General features: G+C 49.4%; 1 protein-coding gene across 4 annotated transcripts in view; it reads left to right on the forward strand.

Moving 5' to 3' along the window:
- The window catches only part of CAMKK1 (calcium/calmodulin dependent protein kinase kinase 1), a 108,422-nt gene that overhangs the window by 41,043 nt on the left and 44,452 nt on the right, over positions 1–22,927 (forward strand). For all 4 annotated transcript variants that reach the window (XM_074844806.1, XM_074844805.1, XM_074844808.1 and 1 more), the window contains exons 2-7: positions 843–1,393; positions 10,545–10,592; positions 12,253–12,306; positions 20,053–20,104; positions 20,694–20,827; positions 21,427–21,463. In XM_074844806.1, coding sequence (XP_074700907.1) covers positions 944–1,393; positions 10,545–10,592; positions 12,253–12,306; positions 20,053–20,104; positions 20,694–20,827; positions 21,427–21,463 — 775 coding nt within the window. In that variant the 5' untranslated portion in view covers positions 843–943. The remainder of the gene's footprint in view (positions 1–842; positions 1,394–10,544; positions 10,593–12,252; positions 12,307–20,052; positions 20,105–20,693; positions 20,828–21,426; positions 21,464–22,927) is intronic.

The raw sequence follows: 22,927 nt of genomic DNA on the forward strand, positions 1-22,927 counted from the left end.
GAGGATCATTTCCTGCTCTGGACTGTGTTGGGAAGACTGAAATATGTTTTAAATTGAAGCTGAAATTAGCATCCAGGAAACAGTGATTTTATTCAGCAGTTTTAGCTTTGTATTGCATTTTTGTGTTCTGTAGGTCTTTTCCAAAGGAGAAGCTGATTCCCACATGCTGGTAATCATTAAGTGTTGTTGATTTGCAACTCAGTATAGCTTTTATACATTGTGGGCAACAAGGTTAATGTGTGTTTGCACACAGGCTGCAACTGTGGGTGGCCAGGGGCAACCCTGGAACCAGACTTACTTTAAATGCTGCCTTTGCTGTTGACTGCGTTGCAAATAACTTGAGAGTGTGGAAGTCACCAGCCATGGCTTGGCTTCCAGGCTGTTCTGTGACACTCTGTAGGGCCCTACAAGGCAACAGAGACGCTACTGTGGAGGCTGTGGATTTGTTGTTACGCACATTGGGTTTGGATACATACCAGAAGCTCTTGTACCCTATAAATAAGAATTCAAGAGGTCAAAAGTTTGACCCTTTACCCTCAGCTTAAGAAGCTGTACTTCTCCTTTATTGTAAGCTCCGGTTGACTCTTGGTCTGGCAGCAGAAGGAGAAGTTCTCTTTAACTGTGTCACTTGTTGCACATCAGATAAAATCTTATCTTTATTGCTTTCATATCTAGCTTGATGCTTGGGTTTGCCTTTCCTTTTGAGTGTTTGCAACTTGTTTACAGCCTGCCAGTGTTTTGCTTTTGCTTTCTTTTATGTTGGAAGAAGCCGGAGATGGGTGTCTTGGTTATGTCTGTGTTGAGTGAACAGTATTACTGTTTACCTCTGTGTTTTCTTTTAGGTGTTTCATGGAAAGATTCCTCCATGCCCTGTGCTGTCTGTGAGCACTAGCATCGCAGCTCTCTGCAGTGCCATCTAAGACCATACGAGCTGGACGCAGCGATGGGGGACTCTCCAACAAATGCCATGGATGGAGGCATAGACAAATGCTGCAAAGACACACAAACTGAACTGGCAGAGCGGGTGGCAGCCATAGATGTGGCTGTTGGCCCAGACAGAAGCGACCAAAATGGTGAAGACGACACTGAAGAAAATGACGCAGTCTTTTCTGATAACATAAAAGACATCCAAAGAAATGGAGTCAACAGTGACATGAATGTATTTCTGCCTTCCCAGCGGTCAGAAGATGCTCACTGGAGGCATGTTCCCAAGAGACCTCTCACTAGACCCATCCTATCAAGTAGGAAGTTGTCTCTTCAGGAAAGATCATCAGGAGGTTATTTGGCATCTAGCAACACTCCAGGTTATGGTCCTTATGCCACAGGGCCATCACCACGTATAATGAGGAGACCAACGATAGAGTCCAATCGGGTCTCCATATCAGATTCTGAGGTAGGCTAGTTCTCCCCTATAATTGTGGTGTCAAGGTAAGGTAAGTCTTTCAGTTGGTAATGGGAGTCTTCAGCCTTTTAGAGTAGTAGATCTGAAAGCACTGTTTTTTCTAAGGGGGGAAAAAAAATCCCTGAAACCAGGGATTGTGTTATCTGGGAATGGCTGAACAACTTTGCATCCATCCCCCGGACCTCTGTTGGGTGTAGCCCTGGTCCTGGTGTTGGCTCCTTCAGCACTTGCCTGCCCGGGATAGTCCCATTGAGGGGCCGGGACCCCTGTGTGTAGTGGTAGCATGCAGAAGGCCTGTCAGGCTGTTCAGGGACAGGGCTGTGGCCACATGGCTTTGCTCTCGTGTCCCTGCTGTATGTGCCCTTCGGGAGTTTATCAGTCACAGCAGCTTTGCTGCTGGTATTTTGTGGATTTAAGCTTCTGGAGATTATGTGTATCCTATTGTATTTAGTCATTATTGAAGGCATGATTTAATTTTATAAAGAGCTTAAATGCACTGGTGTTTCCTACTCCTGTCAGGATTTTCCTTTGTCTTTAAAGCATTTGTAACAGCAGTGGTAACGGAGGGCTGTGAGCCGCCTCTCCTTCAGAGATGTGTCTCTGGGTGGCTGCGGTCGTTTCTGCTCGTCTGTCTTGCAGCTGCTCTCCCAGTACCAGACCTGGGCTCAGACCTGTCCCAGAGGTGTAACACACTGTTAGTGGTCAAGTGTATTGATGAAAGTGGCTGCTGGTTGCAATTCCCTGTGTTGTGCTGGGTGGGAAACCTGTCCCCTGCTGCTGTCCCATGGAAGGACAAGGAGGAAGGCAGCTGCAGCTCTTTCCAGCCTTTCTTCCCCACTGGCATGCATGCCATGCTGCAACAGGGAGCAGAGAGAGGGGCCCCTGGTGTTGTGCCAAAGATGCTGAGTCTGCAGCAGTGCCTGTGAGAAAGGGGTGTGCAGATCAGATTGACTTCAGCAGGGCTTTCTTTGAAAGCCAGGCATGATGCGGGTGGTGTAAATGGGTGGTTCTTGAAGACAAAATGGTTTCTAAAATGCTACTGGCTGGGGAAGGATTTTAAGTAGGGTATGGGCTGTCTGGAGTGTTGGAGAGGGTATGTCATCTCTGTGGGGCTGGCAGCTGGTTTGGGAAAAAACACAAACTCGCACCTGAATTATACCCCAAGCCCATGCTGTGTGTTTCCTGAGATTATCTGCTATTTGTGGAGGAAAAATCCCCAAGTTTTTCTTGCCTTGCCATTTCTCTCCAGATGCTCACCTAGTGAATTGACCTCTGTGGCTGTGCCTGGGCACTGAAGCGGACCAGAGGCGGCAGCTGGGGACTCAGGAGCCGCGCCCATCTGACTCTTCCTCACCCAGTCGATGGGGAACACGTTGCTGAGCATGGCTCTGCCAGTGCCACTGTGACAATACGTTGCTCTTGGGCACTGTGGTGCTCCCAGCTGCGATGCCTAAATCCCACTGTCGTCCCACCCTGTGTCATAAGGGACCGAAATCACTGGAGTTTAGACTTTTGCCAGTGTGGGTCCAGGTGACCTGGAGCTTAATGTCTGTGTGGCTTAGTGTTTCCCTCCTGAAAAGTGGGTGTTTTCGCCTTGCATATCTGAGAGGACGGGTGCTGTGCATGAGCAAATCAGCCGTTGTCCTCTGGGAAGTTTTGCAAGTCACATTAGCTGTGAGATGGGCTGTGGCATCCCCGGCCGATAAGAAGATATCTGCAGAAGGTGCACTGCAGAGGCTGCAGCTTTGACGGCAGCCGTATGCTTTAATAAGGGAGCCGGGGAGGGAGAGGAGCCAGTTCTTGGAAGCGGACGTGACTTGTGTGCCAGCTCTCCCATCCTGCAGTACTTTGACTGTGCCAGGAGTGAGGCTTGTCTGAAATCTGTTTCAAAGTAACTGCAGTTGAGTGTGACTAGCACATTCCCATCTGTAAGCAAATTCAAATTACTCCGTCCTCTCCACAGCATCTGCATCCTGGGGAGCAGTAGTTACTGCCTTGGGGTAGGCAGTGCTTAGTTTGAAATGCAGTTGTGGAGCCCTTCATTTCCCTGCTCCCGCAGCAATTCTTTACGCAGTACTGCATTTTTAGTGGTCACTTTGATATAACTATTTAGAGCCTTGCTCTGTTGCAGCCCAGATGCTTAACAAAGCCGTGCTCGTTGGAAACCATCATTCATATTAATGGGGAATCGCTGCGGTAGGAGGGGGAAGGGAGCCCAGGCAAGAGCTGTTCAGAGGTGGGTGCTGGCCCTCACAGCAGTGCTCTCGGGAGCTGTGCTTTGTCCTCCCAGCTTACAGGGACAGTATCTGTATCCTGTAAGGAACAGCAAAAGGACTAGGAAGATGCATGTTTGTTTATAGGATAAAGTTTGAGGGTGGCCACCAAGTAATGGGAAATAAACGTTAGGTGTGTGGCAGCAAGGTGAACGTGCAGCCTGTGCGCAGCCGAGCTCCAGCGTCCTGCGTATGACCTACCACTTGCTGCTAAGTGGTTGTTGCAGGGTCCTTGTGTTCATGGCTGTGAGAGGCACTGACAGTCCAAATCTGAGCTATGCATCTAACCAAGACACAGCGGGGAACTCAGAAGTGAAACAGAGAGCAGATCTTCTGTTGTTACATGTGTTTGCTCAGTATGTTTGCTGTAAGCAATCAGCAGAGCTTACGTGTGGGCAGGGGAAGACTGAGCAGAGTCAGGAAGCAGGGGCAGGGCTTCTAAGAGTTATGAGGGACTCTGTGTTGAGGCTTTTGGCCCTGTGTGGGATAAAATAACCCCATGATGAGGAATGCAATCATGGTGTACCTAGCAGAAGGTGCTGTTGAGTTTTCTGTTGATGCAGACCCTCAGCAGGGAGGCTGGACGGTCACTCACAGGATCCAGCTCATGGGTCGCAACATTGCCCCTGGTCTCTCTGCAAATGACACATCTTGTTCTAGGCAAACTGCACATTTGTACTCAAGTCCATATCTCTCACCTGCTTAAAGCCATTTCAGAGTTGCTCTTTTTTCCTTGCATTGAGTATCCGGCATCATCAGTCGGTGCCTTTCAGGTGGCAGGACATTCATCACTCCGGCTTGTGGCTGCTGCCTGAGTTACAGTCTGTGCAAAAATGAAGATGAAGTTCATGAGCATTTGGGCTTTATCAGTGGCACACGTGCAGGCACCATCCGTCAGGAGCAGAGATGGATGGCACAGCTGCATATCAAAATTTCCTGTGTTATGTTGATAGCCATCTAGGATTGAATCTGCTTTGCCTCTCCAGTGATAGCAGGAGTGTCAGCTCACTGCCTTGCTGTCAGCAGTTCTGTATCCTTGACTGATCTGGAGAAATAATGGAGAGATGTGCTGTGGGGAGACCGAAGATGGAGATAGGGCAGAGGTGAATTTTCTGTTGTTCTTTGCTGAATTATGGAATAACCATGTGTTCAGTTAGCGAGACGCTGCTGAGCTTTTTAATGCTGGTTGTTTAATACTTGTTCACAAGTTGGGAGGAAGACTTATATTCATGGATCAGAGGGCCAAGAGCTGAAGCTGAGCCTGTGATGCTGCGGGAGGATTCAGCCAGTGCTGCAGGCAGGCAGTGAATCAGGCCATCCCGTCCCCAGGACTGATACCGTGAACGCCTGCCTTCTGAGCGGGGCTTCTGGGGTGTGTTAGTTAGGAAGATGGTGGCTCCTGGGCTGGCAGGGCTGCAGCAGAGCCAGGGCTTGTTGTCTTGCACAGGGGCAGTTCCCAATCAGCTGAGCACAGCCACCAATTAGTTAATTGCCCTGGGACAAAGATTTGGCAGCTGCTGGTATCCTGGAGCTGCTGTTGACAAGTCTGGACATGGGTAGAGGTGCTGCTTGTTGGAAAGTGGCATTTGAAAATGTTTTTTTTAAAATTCTGCCATCCCAAACCAACATTTTAGATAGTCAAGAAAAGTCTTACTTGGAAAGTGACTAGAAAAAGAATAAAGGATGTCTTTGTCCAGGCTTTCTCCCCTGACTTGCCAGCACAGTTAATTGCTTTATGCTTTCTCTTCTCCAGTCTCTTCTGGCTGAATTGTCCTTCTCTTTTACATGTTCCCTTACTCTCCCCGCATCCACCCACTCCCTGGCATCCCAGTTCTCCTAGTCCCGGTGTCCATGTGGTCTCCCCACCCTCTGGGATCAGCAGGGGGCGTGTTCCAGCTCCCCACTGCCTGGGCAGCCCCGCATGTCGTGGCGGGGGGCTGGGGCTGTGTGTGCTTTAGTAGTAGTGGAGGGGATGAGTCAGGCCAGTGTGTTCTCCCTCCTCAGTGCTGCTGCTGGCCTGAACATTCAAGGAGGAGGATGAGCTGACAAAGGGAGTTTTCCTACTCTTGATGTCCAATAGCTTATCCCAGAGGCATGAAAAACAAATTGCTTCTTTGTTCTTTCTTTCTTTGTCTTTCCACATCTTTATCATAGGCCTGCTGCTTGTGTGGCCAACTGGTTTGAAGCAACTGGTGTCAAGAGGAGTGAGAGGTAGTGCTTTGGTGCTGGACTGATAGGGGCCTCATGCTCCTCCAGTCTCTGGGAGCTGCCTGGTTTTCTTCACAAGGTCATGGTTTCCTTGCTGTGCGCAAAGATAGACCCAGGTGGGACCAGGGCAGCAGCAGGGACCAAGCTCCTGTGCAGTGTGGGCTGGGGAGCTTCTCCTTCCAGCCCCTTGAGTCCCCCAAACTCATTTCTTCTGGAGGTCTTACTGTGGTGCTCAAACAAGAGCTCTCTTGAAAAGATCAAAGATGTTTGAAAAACATTTCTTCAAAGAAGAATCCCCCACAGGCATTGCTAATTTCTTTTCCTTGGATTGATTAACCTTTTATTTAAAGTTACATTTCCAACTTGTTTAAAGGTAAGGTTTGAGAGAAGGAGAAAGCTGCAGAGGGGCTGGAAAGGGGCTGCTTTGTCCCACTGGTCCCAGCCCCCAGTATCACTGCCCGGGGACCCGTTGGGTGCCCAAGCTCCTGCATCCAGCTTCAGGGTCTCGGGTGGGTGAGCCCAGACAGCAGTGCTGAGCCTTGGTGTTGCACTTTCTGCTCAGCAGTGGCCAGTGCTCCTGCCAGCAGCCAGTTGTGGTGCTGGGCTTCCAGTTTTGCACTTGGTTTAGGACTTGTTTAAAAATCTGTTTATTTTTCTTAGCTCCATGAGGTCTGGGCTGCTTCTGTGTCCTTCTGTGTCCCTGATCAACTTTCTGATTTGCATTCGTTGCTTTTCTGGCTTTCATTTTTATTTTGTCTGGTTTTAGAACTGCTTTCACTTCCCCTTCCAGACAAGATGAGTTTGAACCAGTGTTGTCTTCATTACTGGCACTTAATTCCAAATTTTCTCTTCTATGCTTCTCTTTAAAGTGTATCTCTGAATGGCTGAGACTTGTAATTCTTATCAGATTGGTAAATTTGGCTTCTTCTGGGGGACAAAATTCTCAGTTGTATACGTATGTAGGCAGTCTGATTGTTTTCAGAAATATCTTACTTTGGAAAGCAGCTCTGGCTCTTCCTTCCCATCCCTGTGTTCCCCCTGGACAGCAAAGGCTCAATTCTCAGTTTCTCAGAGTTTCTGTCACCCAGCGGTGACAACAGTGGATTTTGTGGAATTGGGCCTGGACTTCACTGTGCTTTATGATTTTTGATAAATTTTTGTTTTCTGTGGCATTGATTCCCCCCCACACACACACACCTTGAATAATACCTTGGACATGTTAACTAATGGGGCATCTTGTTTTTTAAGGCATAACAATTATTGCACACTTGGATGGACACAGCAGTCTAATTTGCTGACAGGCTTTCATTAAAGGATCTCATTAAGGTTCTTGCTCTGTTCATATTTATCAGCAGGTGCAAATGCATTGGCATGATGAAATCAAGGGGATTGTACAATGTTATCTTTAAGAAACACTTGGCCCAGAGATAGGTGTTTTGCTCCGATAAAGGAATAGTGCAATTATCCCACTTCCTGCAGGAGAACCGAATAACATAATAATCCTGCCAGTCTGCAGCAACACATGGCAGGAGTTGCTAGAGCTGTGAATTATGGTCTTTCTACAAGGTAAAAAAAAGGTAGAAAGCAGCTATAATCTCGTTTGATTTTTGCTGTGTTCAGCTCAAGTGCTCAAAGCACTGCAGAAGCCAAGATGATAGTGCTTTTCACTGGTAATTATCTGCGTGGAGAGCGATGGAGGTGTGGATCAGGTAGGGATGTGGCAATAGTGTAAACTCTGGGAGGCTGTGCTGCAGACCCTGTCATTGCCTTTCCCTCGGACCCTCTCTGGGTGTTCCCATCCCAGTATTTACCCATCCCTTTCAAAAAACCATCCCCCAGAGGCAGGTGTCCTGGCACTGCTCACAAGCTCCATTTGACAGCAGTGAAAGGGCAGAGAGATGCTTCAGGTGTGGGATAAGAGTGGTAATTTCTAGCCAGAGGTGAGAGGGGTGGTGGGAAGATGATGGTCTGAGCCAAAGGAATTGGTGCCTCAGACACTGGGACAAGGCATAGTCCCTCCTCAGTTGCACTGAATGCTGTGTAAGGGGGTTTGCCCAGCTGGATGGACTACATCCCGCACAAAGGACTCTGCTCCTTCAGGAGGGAAGGAAAAACACCATGGTGGCAAGAAGCAGCAGCAAACTTGGTGCTTTAGAGAGGCCACCTTGTCTTGAAACAAGGTACTGAGCGCAGACCAACGAGTCTATGGCTACACATAAAAGGCTGTATTTACTCGTGCAACTAATCCCTACTGGGGGAGGAGGGCTGATAACAGGACTTGGTCGTTGCAAGCTTGGTGGTTTGAAGAGCAGGAGATACTGAGGTGGTTGGGGGCTTTTTCAGATGGGTGATTGCTTCTTCTGCCTGAATCAGCCACTCTGGTGAGCCTTTCCCTATCTCTGCAGCTTTGCACAGGGCAAGGCAGGCTGAGCATGGGGAAACCCAGGGCAGGAGACATCAACAGAAAACTGTTCTTGCTTAATTTGTGAAAATCACCGCGATGCAAAGCACAGCCTCACGCTGGGAAGTGAATCTGCTGATGCAGCATTTGCAGGGGAATTTGTCCTCCACGTGTCTGTAACCTGGGTTCCTGTGTGCTGCCCCCTCCTTTAGGGAGGGGAGTCTTTTCTACAAAGCTCAGTGGGGTTTTTCTTTTCCATATACTTCAGTGGCCTTGTGCTTTACATCTTGGCTTTTGCTGGGTCATACTCTCTCCTCTCTTCTTGCTCCTAGGTCTGATGGATTGATCTTTGCCTTTGGAAAGATATGTGCTTTGCTAGCAGCAGAATTAATACACTTCTATGGCCCTATTACTCACAGTTGGCTCTTCTTCCCTGTCAGGGCGGTGGAAAAAAACTTCCTTCGCTGGAAACGATATCAAGATTTAAATCATTCCTTGTATTCCTGACAAGCCACTGCTTGCAAGCTTAAAAAGTCATCAGTTCCCCATTGCTTTATTCTCCTTCACTGTGACGATTGCTTGTGTTAGGAGCTTTTTCTGGTTGGTGATGGGGAAAAGTCAAAATTATCATCTACCACATCCGTGCTCTAATGCATCCTGAGAGGCAGAGGAGTGTTACTTTCAGTGGGGATGCTGCACAGGCCGGGGCTGTAGCACGCCCTGTTCTCACAAACAGACTGAAAGCATCTGGCACTGCTTTGCTGTCCTGGCGCTGCTTCTGTAGGTTGCAGGGCTATTTTGAGGTTTATGGGCAGGCTAATCTACCTGTCTACATATTTTATATCAGTGTTGTTCCCAAAGAAGTGCCTGGTGCAGAGGCTGGATGTGAATTTTCAAACTGCTTTAGTGCTTGGCAATCTCAGGGAGAAATACTGTATTCATAAATGCTGTCTGGGGAAGAGTGTCCCATCTAAGGCTCAGCCCACACCACGTGCTGTGGTTGGAAACTCTCCCCTTCCCTCACCACACCGTGTTTGGGGCTCTCCCTACCCCTGCAATGCAGTTAAGTGCTGTGAGTTAAGTTAGGACTGAGGCAAAAGCCACCACAGCCCACTCTCCCTGGTGCCTGCACTGTAGAGATCCCCACAAGAGCACTGGGACTCTGCCAGGAGCTTTGCACTGCAGCAAGGTGTGTGCTCTCCTCCTGCGGACCCTGTCATGGTGGCCAGGCAGGTCCCCTGGGTGCTCCCCGACAGCTCGGTGTGGGCAGTGCACACTGCTCACCCTACGCTCGGGGCCTTGAGCCCCCCGGGCTTCTGTGGCGCCTGGGGTTTTCTTCTTGTAATTAGTATGAGGGTGGAGGGGTCAGCTCCAAGTGAAATGAAGCCGTGGAAGTGTTTTCCTTTAGGTGGTACAGTACTAAAGGAAGGGTGGATTTAACATCAGATGACTGCATGGCTCTTCTGTTCCACCTTGCTTTCCAGCAGTCGATGCCTGGGGTCGCCATCACCCCCTGCACTGCTCCTGGTCTGTCATTACACCCTTGTCACAGCTTGCTGGGGGTCTGCATCCACCCCCTTCCCACCCCTTGGGGTTTCAGTGCTGGATAGCTTGCAAACAGAGATCAGACCTGCTTAGGGGTGATTTATTTTAGCAAATACTGTATCAGCTTAAGGCAATTCATTATTGTTTGTGTTGCATAGCAAAGGAGCTTGGCTCTGTGTGTTCTCCTCAAAGAGCAGCCACCATCCAGGGGAGGGTTCCTCTGGGTGCAGCTGCAGCCTTCATGCATGGCCCGTGGAGGATCCCTGTCTTTGCCAGGCTGAGGTGGGGAAGGGGACGGGATGATGCTGTGACTCCGGGGCTGGTGTGGGTGCTGCCTGGGTACTGGGAGCTGCCAGGCTGTGAGAGCCCTGTGGAGCTGGGGACAGGTGTTCTTCTGCTTGGTATTGAGCACAGGCCGATGTGGATGGTTAATGTAAAGAGGCTGGAGGCTCACCCGTCTGAACCTGAGTGATGCCGGGGAATGGAGTGGAGGAGCCTCTGGTGTTACACCAGCACAGCCAGAGTCAGAATTCAGCCCATAATTGCTTTGTCTTGGGCTGTCAAAAAACCCCGCAGTGCTCATAGTGTAACATATACCAGTATAAATAAGATTTAGTCTTTCATTATTCAGCGCTCAGCCTCTACTTGATACTGATTCAAATTCAGTTATTTCCTTTTACCAATACTCTAATTATGTTCTCCTTTTGATCTGCAGGACTGTGTGCAATTAAACCAGTACAAGCTGCAGAGCGAAATAGGCAAGGTACGTTACTGGAGCTCGTGTTTGTCACAAGCAGCCTGCATGCACACACACATATGGGAAAGACTGTGCCAGCCCATGGGACCTCACTGGCCAAGACTCCTTGCAACTTGTGTTTGGTTTGGGGTTTTTTGTTTGGTTTTTGCCTTATTAGTTTGAGCAAGTTTTTTCAAGGTCAAAGTGGAACTACTTCCTCTGATATCTAAATTTATTTTCCTTCCCTCTGAAGGTGGTTAAGCTGGCTCCCTTCCAGGGTGTTTGCTTGCCAAATGTAACACTAAGAGCCTTTGATGCATTAATACAAGGAAAGAAAACAAAAACAAGATCAGGGCAGATGTTTGGTCCCCATCAGGACTAATTTAAGTTTTTATGTCTATGAATGAAATGCTAGTTTAATTCTAATCCACGTTTAAAAGCTTCAGAATGATTCAGAAGAGATTCCTCCGAAGTTATTTAGAGGTCTGGACTGTGAGACATTCAGACACCTGCACATTTGGACGTCTGCCACCATTGCAGATGGGTCCACGAGCGACAGTGCTGTCTGGAAGCTGTACTTACCTTTGCAGTTGGAACATGGCAGTCAGAAGGGACTGCACCCTGAGCAGAGACCTTCAACAAAAGTTTTGTTAGCCGAAACTTCTCTCCAAAGTGAGAGGCCCCAGGCGGTGGGAGGAGGCACCCTTACTGTCTTCACAAGGGGCTGTGTGCTTGGCTGCTAGCAGTCAGGGTGTAAGGCTGGGAATACCACTGCTGGTGGTGCAGCACATGTCATCTGAAACTCGCACACAGCTTCAGACCCACTTACGGCTTTTGTCTTTGGCTTAAATATGCTTTAAGGAGAGTGTGAGGCCTTCTCTCTGGTGGATTTGCCCCTGCCTCCTCTTTCCCTGCAGGTCACAGTGAGCAGATAGACACCCTGAGGTTGGTGGAGGGTCTGTGAGACCTGCTGTGCTTCTGGATCAGCCAGATGGCTTGTCAGTCTCCTCTGAAACCAGGACCTTCATTCCAGCTCTCAGTGAAGTTAGGAGAAATGTTCTGAAGGCTGTTAGTGTTCATCTCATTTATTCAACAGGCATCTGTCAGGGATGATACCTAGCCGTGGTGTCATGTCTCGCTTGCATAAAATGTATAGTGTTGACACAGAACTGTGAAAAAACAGTGATTTGAATGGAGTTTGGCTTCAGGCTGTCACTGGAGTTGTGGATACAGCAGCAATCAAGGTTTGCATCTGCCTGGCTAACGTGCAGTTAGTGGAAAACAGGCAGGTGGTCCTCACTGAAGTCCACTTGCTGTCAAGAGATGGAGAGGTTTTGTGCTGAAAATGGTCTTCACAAGCTTGCACAAAAAAGATCTGCTTGAAAATTATTCTCTCTGTTCCCCACCCATGTTTGAGTTAAGACAAACACAGTGGCTTTGGCTCAGAGCAGGAGGTGATGGGCTAACACTCAACTCCTCCAGACATTGCTAATCCTCACATGCCCCGTGGCTTCAGCAGAGCTGCCAAAATGTACCTGCTGACTTTGCTCAGGGGCAGGCATGGCCCTGGGGCCTTGAAGGCTTTTTTTTTTTTCCCCCTGTGTAAGGCCACAGTCTACCAGCCTTGAGCAGCAAGGAGACAAGGTAAAGCTGTTGAACTGACTGTGCAATTTGTGTTTATTTTTAGGGTTCCTATGGTGTTGTGAAACTGGCCTACAACGAGAATGATGACAAGTATTACGTAAGTGTCTCTCTCCTCCGCTCCTTGCTGCCACTGCTGCTCCTCATTCCCCTTTGCCCCCCTGAGAGCTAGGTTCCCCCTGCCTTGCTGCTTTTAACATATGCATTTCTGATTTGGGTAACATGCAAGGAATTGAACCTCCCCACTGGGCATGGAGCTGCTGCCTTCATGCCTGCTTGCGTGCGGTGCCGAATGGGAGGGAAACCGGGTGGGCTGCCTTATATAACAGGCAGGGATCTTGGAGGCAGGCTGCAGAAGTGTATCACTGATTTGTCTTGACATTTTCTAGCTATGAAGCAGGTCACCTGAAATTAGAGGTGTGTGGGTGGTGGTATTCAGCACCTGCTGTGCATTGGAAGATCAGCTTGGAATGAGCAAGCATGTTTTGTAAGGAAACAAGGATCAGAAAGATGCTGAATAGCATGGCCCAGCTGGGCAGTGCCTGGCTCCCCTGGCTCACCCCGCTGCAGGATGCCTCCCCGTACGCCAAACAGCACCTCACTGTCCGGTCTGAGGTGTAGGGTGCAGGACAGAAGGCAAGCCTTGGCTTTTAAATCCTTTGCTAAGCTGAAGCCAGAGTTGGAGGATTTCAGGTTCAGAAAGGCTGCTTATGCTGAAGGCTGTTTCTCTGTCCCTCCCCTTTCAGAGGCAGGTGAATCCTAACCATCCCAGCTGGGATTCCTGCGAAACCTGTCTGCAGATGTGCTCCTGTCCCTGGGCTGGCCCTCTTTGTTCAGGCTTGAGAGCAGGAGCTGGACAGCTGGCAAAAGGAAAACTGCCTTGCTGTGTGTGGCTGTCTGAAAGCTTGTGGAAACAGCTTTCAGCAGGTTCTGGTGGATCCCAGGGCAGGTACCTGCTGAGCAGAGCTGGGGGGCTGCAGCGCTGTTGAACCCCGCTGCCCTCGACACAACCCCGCTGGTCTGGCCTGGTGCTTCAGCTGCTGCTCCGCACCGTGAGAGGGGTCCTGCTGGTGCTGCTGCTGTGGAGTGTCCTCACGTGGGTGAAAATGGGCCCATCGGAGCACCCAGGCAGACCCGTGTGCTGCTCCCTGTCCCAGTGCACAGAGCTGTCGCTCTTGGCACAAAGGGGAATAAGAATATGCCCTGGAGATACAAAGTGTGCTCATTCCCTGCTGCTCCTCAGCTAGATTTTCCTCCCTGACTCTTGAATTTACAAGTGACATACTGGGTTGGAGGGACCGGATGGGACTTGTGTGCCTGTTAGTATTCATTAGTCCTTCTGCACTTCCAGCGGGCATGAAATTTCAGGAGAAATGTCTTGAAATGAAGGATGGAAGAGATGAGACAAAAATCTGGATAAGGTGCCCTGGAGCTGGCCAGGCAAAGGAACCACAATTCTTTCCATCCCCTGTGCTTTCCAAGCTGACTCACCCACCGCACTGGAGCGGTTGCTGTTTCTGACGGCCTCTTTTCTCCGCTGCCCTCCAAGTCCTCCCTCCTGTACCCTGCAGCAGGGCGGTTGTGTTCTGCAGAGCGATGGTGCCAGCCGTGGCTCCCCTGATCCGTCTGTCCCGCCAGCGTAGCCAGTGCCAGGACCAGCAACACAGAGAGGGAACACATCACATCACATTTATTTCCAGCTGAAAATATTTCTACTTTGAAAATTGTAATTTTTCTTTGAAAACTTACATTTTGGGGCTGCCCTTTCATTCTGGGAATCCCGCTGCTGTGCTGCAGGTTGCGCAGGGCGGGCAGGGCAGTTGTCACAGGTCAGCAGGAGAGAGCTGGGTCTAGGTTGGTGTTGCCTGCTGCCTTCTTGTCCATGGTTTGGATGTAGGTGAAGGCCGTGGATGTGGATTTAGCTGGTCAAATCAAAGCCAAAAGTGAAAGCCTGTGTCCAGGTTAGCCTGGTGTGTGTTGGTTAATCCCCACTTAATCTTCATTCTTTTTTTAATCTCAGCAAACACTTTAAAGCTACTGCAGCCCAAGAGTGGCTCCCATGCCTGGACACTTCTGTTTCAGCTTTGCTACGTGAAGAGGTGCAGAGTGCACAGAGCCCAGAGTTGCAGGGACACGCTCTTTGGCTCACCCCGATCCTCGTGTTGTGGGGGTTGAGGCAGGGTCTGAACTAGATCTCAGGAGCAACCCTGGGGCTGTGGAGCTGATCCTGGGAGGTGTGTGGAGTGCTATAGCAGATGGAGAGATGGGACCAGAGCGAGAGCATCAGCAGTGTCTACCTGCATTTTATTGCAGTGAATGTCAGCATATGGGAGAGGAAAGGGCAGGTGGCTGCACTGCTGCTGACAGGCTGGGATATGGAGGTCTGTGTTTCATGCACTTGCTGCCCTTTCGGCTGGGGCAGTGGGAGTTTTCCCCCTTTCCCAGCTGCAGTCACAAGCAGACAGGCTGTGGCCCCTAATTCTTCCAGGTGCCTCTGCTTGTGTTTTCCAGGGAGGCAAGCCGTGATGGAGAGACCTCCACTTTTCCAAGATGCTAAAACAGCCCAGGAGCTGGCAGACCTTTTAAAGCTGTAGAGAAAAAGCAGCAAATTGTGTTAACTGGCTAATGGTTGCTTAGCTCCCCACACCGCCCGGTGTGTCTGACCAGGTGCTCTCCCAGCGCCAAGATAAATTCCATGCTGCTCTGCTTATCATTCCTGTCCAAGGCTGTGTTGCAGCAATGCACCCTGACCACCCAGGGGATACCCAATGCAGCTGCCTGTTACCAGCAGTTAGTAGAAGCAATTGCAATTCTGATAGCTGGGGAGGGCCTTTTCTGTCTGTTTAGTTTTCCTCTAATTTAGCTCTGGAGGGTTGTTTTTGTCTCAGCAGTAAAAAGCAATAACAGATAATTGTAGGAAATCGGCCCTTGGTTGGCCCTTAGTGAGCAGCCCCTAATAACCACGTGTGCAGTGTTTTAGCATGAGGCCCCAGTGTTGCTGCCTGCTTTGTTTTCTTTAAGTTAGTGTGCTGCAATTAAAAGGAGCAAAACTTTAAAGAAAGCTAAAAATTTTTATTCTGGAGTATGATTCCGAGTGTGACTCCTGATTCTTGATGAGGCATGGGGCCCTGTGCTAGCTTTCTTCATAAATGCAGGGTTTATAGGTACCAGGAACTGCATCCAGCTCCTGTCAAAGCAAAAGGAAAAAATTCTATTGCTTTAATGACTTTTAGATCTGGCCTAGATTTAGGAAAAACCTCTCAAGAAAAAAAGCTGATCACTACATTTGGGAAAAATGTAGATGGGTTGTATTTACTTTGTGGGTTTTTTTTACCTTCTACTAAAGATGAGCGAGTGCTTCCAAGAGCTTTATCCTTTGTTGCTGTGAACAACCGCAGTGCTGTGGAGGGCTGTGAAAGTGTGCTGACTTGTATCAGTGGATGCAGGGAATGTATTAGCCCAGAGAAATGGAACTGCCAGCACCAAGTGTGTGACCCAGTGCCCCCTCCAAGGAGACCCTGTCAGGATGCAGAGCTGGCTCGCTCGGTCCCTGCTGCTGCTGGGACATGTGAAGCTGCTACAGTGGCATTCGTGGGGCTCTGCCAAGGAACCCTTTACAGCTGGAAAGGTTTCAGTGTCTCAGCTTGCAGGAGATGCTTTGACAGGGGTGGAAAGAAAAAAGAAGCCAAACTCTGTGAAAAAGCAGCAAATAAAAAGCAAAGGCAAATGTGTCCAGGCGGAGATCTAGTTTGGAGTCATTGTGCTGATGGAATTTGATTCTGTGATGCCTCGGGTCATGTCTGCTTCCTATTTTCAATCTCTAAATTATCTTGCAAAGAAAAGTGGTCATGATGGACATTTGTTGTGCTACTTCTGGACAAAAGCAATAGCATTGTAGGTTGTCAGTGGGTTTCTCTTTTTTTTTTTTCTTTTCTTTTTTAATCTGGTTTCCTAAGAAACAAGATTTGTGTGATTGTGCTCTCTGCCTCTGTACCTAACAACCTTTGCATGGAGGGCCGTTTTCTACCAGTTTTCAATGATGAGGAGAAATTCCTTCTAAGTTTTTGAAAAGAGATGGCTGAACAAAGTGCTGCTGCTGAGGGAAAGGTGGCTGGCAGCAAGCTTTGAACTTTCTAGCCTGTGGAAAATCCACTTTGGTTGTCACCCAGGGGGGAAGGGAAGGAACAGCTCCCATGTTTCTCACCCTCTTACTCAACTAACAGCTACTGAACTGCTGTCAGCTGCGCTCCAGTGTGGTGAGGACCAGGGAAATGATCTCTGGTTTACTTAAACACCCTGTGCTGTTCAACAGTGGGGTCACCGGGGGTAAGAGCAGGAGTCTCAGGGAGGCAGCTGGAGGCGGGTGAGCACAGCTGCTCTGGGAAGGCATCCCGGCTGCCGTCCTGCCAGCCCCGGGCGTCGCGGCGTGGATGGGGCGCAGCCTGCCGATGTGATGCTGCTGCCAACATGACAAGTGGTGTCTGCAACAAAAGGGGACAAATGCAGGAACAGGATTTTAGGGGCATGGCAGCTAAGCCTTTCTGGTTTAGACTTTCCTCTGCGTGTGGCACTCCTCTCTCCTGGCAGTGCTTCCCTCTTAGCCACTTTGTCTCTCTGAGGGATGTTGTTGTTCAGACAGGATAGGTGAGGAAGGGCTGGAAATGTGCTCTGGGCTGCTCAGTGCTACCATAGAGCTCTGTCACTCATAGCAGAGGATTTAGGTGGATAGTAGTGACCTTTGAGCAACATCCCACTCCCCTGTCAGCTGTAGGTGGTGACTGTGCACAGGACTTCTGCCCTTGCAAATCTCCCTGTTAGCAAATAGAATGACCTCCTAAGTGCTGTGAGAGCATCACAAGGGACAGGTGATAAGTTCCCTTGGCTCAACCATTTTATCCCCTTTCCCACCCCCACAAAACAGCCATTTTGCTGTTGTCATTACCATCATTAGGATGTGGGCTCAAGGTCTCGCTGTTGTGAAACCTGCATCCCTCCCCTCCGTAAACCTGGGATCTCCTTTCACTCAGGTGTCCTCACGAAGCAGCTTCCCTGTGGCTTCCAGCTGCAGGGTTGCTAGGAAGAGCGCAGTAAACTTAGATAGTAAGTGTACATCAAAGGAAAGCACACAGTTCACACTGCCTCTCAAAGGAAAATGTCATGACCCATGTCCTTGTGTGAATAGTCAGAAGGAAGATGGGTGCAAGGGCATGTGTGGAGGAAATCTCCTCTCGGTGCTCTCTTTTCCTGAGGAAGCTGAAGCAATACTTGTCAGTGCAAAGGGAAAATCCCTCGGCTTGGCTCTGAGCTGGTTCTTTATCAGAAAGGCATTATCTGGGTAATTAGCTCTGCCTGTCAGTACAAATGTCTTTGGCTCTTTCATGCATGTGAGCCTGGAAGGAGAGGTTTGCTGAAGCATCCCTGTGTTGCTGCCGTTATGCGCAGCTTCAATTCAGCGAGGAAGCCTTGCCCTGCCAGCTTGTGCTGTAATTAAAGCGAAGCTTCGCTGCCATGTGCTCTCCTCTCTGCTCTTGGGATAATTAAGTGGCTCTGGCCCATGCATCAAGAAGTTTGCTCTTGGTCCCCCTGTTTGCATTTGAAAGCGCAGTGGGACAGGTCCTTTCTTCTGATCCAGCCCTGCTTGTGCAGTAGCAGATACCGGTGCCTTGACATTGGTGTAAGCGTGTCCTGGTGCTTCTTCCGTCCCAGTAGAGGTGGTTTAGTCAGCCCACCTACGATACAGTAACCCCCACTCATCTCCCCATCGCCCCTTGTAGCAACCTTCCAGGAGTTTGGCTGACAGCAGTTGCTCTTGTTCCCTCCGTTTCTGTCCCCAAGAGAAATCCTTGTCTTTGCTGTTGCTGCTCTCTGTACTATCCTGCTCCCGCCAGCCTCTCCCCAGAGCCTGCCCTGGGAGAGACTGGCCTGATACGGGCATGGCTGGTGGTGATAGTTTAGTTCCTCAGGCTGGGTTCCCCAAGCACTGATGCAGCTGGGGAGCTTTCAGCTGCAAATTGCATCTTCGGTTTCTTCTTTTTATGAAGCTCCTTGCCAGAAGGCAGAGAGGACTCAAGATGGGATTGACACAAGGGGAGCCTTCTCCTCCGGAGCTGTGGCACTGGTTGAAAGAAAAACAGGTGTATGAATTCCTTTGATTTCTCCCATAAATTTTCATGATGGAGAGATGAAAGTCAGTCGTGTGGGAAGTTCTCCAGGCTTGGTCCTGGCCATCTTTGGAGGTGGTTGTGCACATCTTGGATCCTCTTTCAGCAGACCATGAATCATTTGGCTGTCTCTATTGGACACAGTGCTGTGCTAAGTAAAAGATAAGCACTTCTGAGTCTGTCTCTCAACACTGTCATTTCCAACAGTTGGCTCAGGAGCTGTCAGGCAGGATTGAGAACTACACAGTGTCTCTTCTCAATTACACGGGTGCAAATCCAGAGGATTTCACTGGATCAGTACCAAAAATAACAATCCTTTCAGTGAGCCGTGAACCTGGCTGCAGCAGGAGCACTGACGGGAGGCGGGGATCCTGGGGCATGCGGTGGCATCGCTGCCAGGAAAAACAGCTTGGGAAGGAGCTCACCGAAATGGTTTTGGTGACTTGTTCCTGGTGTACATGTTAAAAACAGGTAGCGTGCAGAGCCTGCCTCCATGGTATTAATGTAAAATTCCTTGGTATTTGACTGTGTCCTGCGGGAGTCCTTGGTTAATTATATTTAACAGGGGTCACTCCAGTGTGAATTACAGATTTGGATGCTTAATTAATAAGAATAACTACCCATTCTAGGGGAAGGAGCAGGTGACCGTCCCAGCTCCTGGGGGCATATAGACTGTTTTCCTAAGCAAATTGTACCATGAACTGATTTCTCATGAAATATTTATCTGCTGGGCCACTCGGGGCTGTTTGAGTGGCCCTCAGAAAGGTTATTAACACACAGAGCAGATGGAGACGCGGAGACTGTTTATTGAATTCAGATTGCCTTTTGCCATTATGCTAATGCCAATTGGATGGCAGAAGAAATTACCCTGACCCCCCTCCTGTGCCTCAGCTGCCTGGGTTTGCAAAGGTGCAGCGTATGGTCGGGTATGAGAAAGGAGGGAAGCCGTTGGCAAAAACCTGCTTCCCTCGCCATGCTTCTGCACAGAACTGGCTCCACCGTTCCTGATGGTGCAGGGATGGATGTCTGTGACGTATCTTGCTCATAGTCTTGGGCGTGGTGCTGGATCATGCTGCAGGTCCTCTGTGTTGCTCTGGCCGCATGGAAGAGGCTTATGGGGCAAAAATAGTCTCTGAGAATACAAAAGACTTTCCCAGACAGTGCAGAGCTGGTGGAAGGGCTGTGTCCTCACCCTGTTCCTGGTCTGTGATGTAGGTTGAAAGGGTGTTAGTGGTATGGCTGTGACACTCCAGCTCTTTTCCTTCCTAGAACTTCTGGCAAAGTAAAGGTGGAGCAGCCTGGAAGGGGCTTGGGCTTGCAGTATGGCCATAGCGTCATCCAAACCAGCAAGTACATAAAGGTCAGTTAGAGGAACCCACCACTCCTCTCAAGCTCCTGCCCCAGATGCAGAAACTGTGCTCCTTTTTCTTTGTCCAATTTAAAATAAATCAAAGCCATTTATTTTTTTGTGGGAAAGGATGAATGAAACAAATGGTTAGCAGTGCCTTTAGGAAAGCCTGGATCAGCGTGTGTGTCTGTTGTGGCCACCACTAACCAGGAGACTTCTCCTCTAGGTTGAGGAACAGACCTGAGCCAGTCCCTGATGCCCAGCACGTTCCCGGGTCACAGCAATGAGCACATTGGCTCTTGTTCAGTTTTCACACTGCTTTTTCTCCTTCCTTCAGGCTATGAAAGTCCTCTCCAAAAAGAAGCTCTTGAAGCAGTATGGATTTCCACGTGAGTATCACACATTTAGAGGTCTGCCTGTTGTCCTCAGCCAGGCAAATCTTTCTGTAGAAACGTTGTCTTCAAGGACTGCAGAACTTGGCCTCATTTGAAAGCTGCCCAAGTAGGTGGGGGCTGGTTAAAATGCAGTGGGTAGTGAAAGAGCAGGCACCACAGCCACAGGGAAATTCAACACACTTGGTAATTAGGTTCCTGGCTGTGATTTTCTGAGTCTCTTTGAAGTGCTGACCCTTCCATATTCACAATCTATAAAGCCTAATTAAGTGCTGGAAGTTAGGCAGGGTAGACCCCCTCCTCCCAGGGGCTCTTCTACCCCCTCAAATAGCACCCAGCTCCAGCGGCTGGGCCATGGGACCTGGCAAACAGACCAGGCTGGGAAACTGGGAGGAGATCGTCTCAATGGCGCTTGGAAATCTCAGTTTCAGGGGGAGACTGCAATGCTTTGGGATGATAACAAGGTGATGAGATCTTCCAGAATAGCTGGAGGTATTCTGCAGAGGGGCCAGCAGCTGTTCGTTCCTGCATCCCGGGTGCTGCTGAAAAATGAGGTTTTTTCCTCACCATGTTATCACGATTGCAGGTCGGCCTCCTCCCCGAGGGTCAAAAGCATCCTCTGGAGAGCAGCCAAAACCCATGGCACCACTGGACAGAATCTATCAGGAAATAGCCATCTTAAAGAAACTGGACCATGTCAACATCGTTAAGCTGATAGAGGTGAGCTACTTCTCCACCCTAAGCTATACTGAAACAAGTCTGCTTTGTATTGCAACAAAAGGATCTTTCTTCAACTGATCCTACTTCAGCCAAAATTGGTTTAAAATAGTTGTTCAGATATTTAGGCTGGTGATTCCAAGCAAGATCATATCAATTACATATGTCAAACTGGCATACTTATCCTGGGCTTTGGGCTGGTGCCCAAGAGAAGGCAGCTGGCTGTGCTGGCAGAAATAGCAGCAAACTTTGACCAGTGAAACTTGTGTGTAGACAAACCTGGGAAGGTGCACAAGTGCAAGGCTTCGGTGCCATTTTCAATATTGTCTGAGGTCAGATTAAACAAGCAGTGCATTTATTGGTAGGCTGGTTCTTCAAATACAGGCAGAAGCCCGATTTTTCCTGGAGACAAGAAAATCTGTGTCCTTCAAAGCCCCTTGCTCTGCAGGAATCTCTAAATATTAGCCCAAGTTGTTCTCAGTGGTCTGTAGCTCAGGACAGTGTACAGGGAGCAGTAAAATGTTATGGGATTAAAAATCTCTTGTTTTCCTGCTGTTTTTCTTTTTTCCCCTTTCCCCTTATCTCTCTGTAATCAATTGCAGGTCCTTGATGATCCTGCAGAGGACAACTTGTACATGGGTATGTGAGTCATATGCTAACAGAACTGTCTGGGCTTAGACCTAGAGATGCAGGTAACATGTACCAGGGCTCGGAGTCAATACCAGGAGGAAACTTGTAACAACTTCAGCAGACTTGTTTTTTCAGAAAAGTTAAACGCCTGTAAAGGCAACTGAGATGGAAGGGCCCCTTGCAGTAGGGTAAGGCAGCCTTGTGTCTTAGTACAGCTGTGCACATCTCCTTGCCTTGGGGACACTCAAAAGACGTGACAGTGGCTCTGGCCTCCTCTATGTACATGTCAGTTCCAGTCCTAGAGCCAGGAGAGAAGGGAAGGGTGCAGGATGGCTTCTTGTCCTCCTGGCATGAGGTTGGTCTCTCCAGACTCTCTCTGTTAGGCTGTGGATGGTGGTGGTGACTCTGGAAGGCAGTCTTGTCTCAGGGTGTTCCCTGTGACCCCTGCAGAGACACTGACCACCCTTGGGAGCTCCTGAGATAGCAGCACTCCTGCCTTTGGCCTCTGAGCCCAGACCCTGCCGTGGGGTGCCCAGATGGGAGGCCGTACCTGACTCTGCAGTTAGGCAAAGGGTGGGGAATTTACACTCATTTTGTCTTCCTCTCCCCCAAACCTTGGAAGTGCCAGCCACAGCCTAACCCCCATTTGGGCAACACCTGGAGGGACAGGCCTGGGAGGTGCTGAGGTGCCCTCTGAGATGGGCCAGAGGAGGGGGATGGCTGACCTTATTACAGCTCTGCTTCCCCATAACATTTCCTGATGAGACAGGCTCAAAGGCTGCTTCTCATGAAATAATTATGGGATGCTTTTGAAGCTGCTTGTGAAGGGGGGCTCTGCCTAGCAAATGAAGCTATTTGCCTTTGAAATGGCACTTTTCGCTTTCGGCTGAAGCCCCGGTGGCACTCTGGCAGCATCGCAAAGCGGCAGCCAAGGCAGATGCATGTGTGGTGGGGAGGACGGTTGAGGCCGTTGTTTAAAGGCTTGAACTCCTGGGGATGGAGAGAAGGGGAGAGATTAGGTAGCAAGCTTTTTTGTTGAATGACAATAAATGCATGAGGAAGGCAAAAAAGCTGCAGAAAAAACAAAAAAAAAAACCCCAAGCTTTCCCTGTGGAGCAAGATAACAGTCCCAGAAATGGCAGCAATAGCAGCAGGACAAGTGGGAAATCTCTTGGTGCCGTTTGGGCTCCTGAGGAGGTTGCACTGGTCCCTGGCAGCGAGCAGTGGCTGTGTCCATGTTGTCTGTGCCCCATCACCTCTTTGCTCCCCTTTGCTCTGCCTGGGCTCCCATGAGTGGTTTAGGCAGAGCGATGCAGGCAGTGAGGGGAAGCTGTGGGCGCTCAGCGCTGCTCAGGATTGAGCCTTCTGCAAGTGGGTTTCCTCCTGCTACTGACCCAGATGATGATTACTGCACCTTTTTTCTCCCAAAAATGTCCCCCACTACAAAGCAAAACTAGAGAAAGGGGAGTTTGC

Source organism: Strix aluco, chromosome 19 (assembly GCF_031877795.1).
Source record: "Strix aluco isolate bStrAlu1 chromosome 19, bStrAlu1.hap1, whole genome shotgun sequence".
NCBI classification, from domain to species: Eukaryota; Metazoa; Chordata; class Aves; order Strigiformes; family Strigidae; genus Strix; species Strix aluco.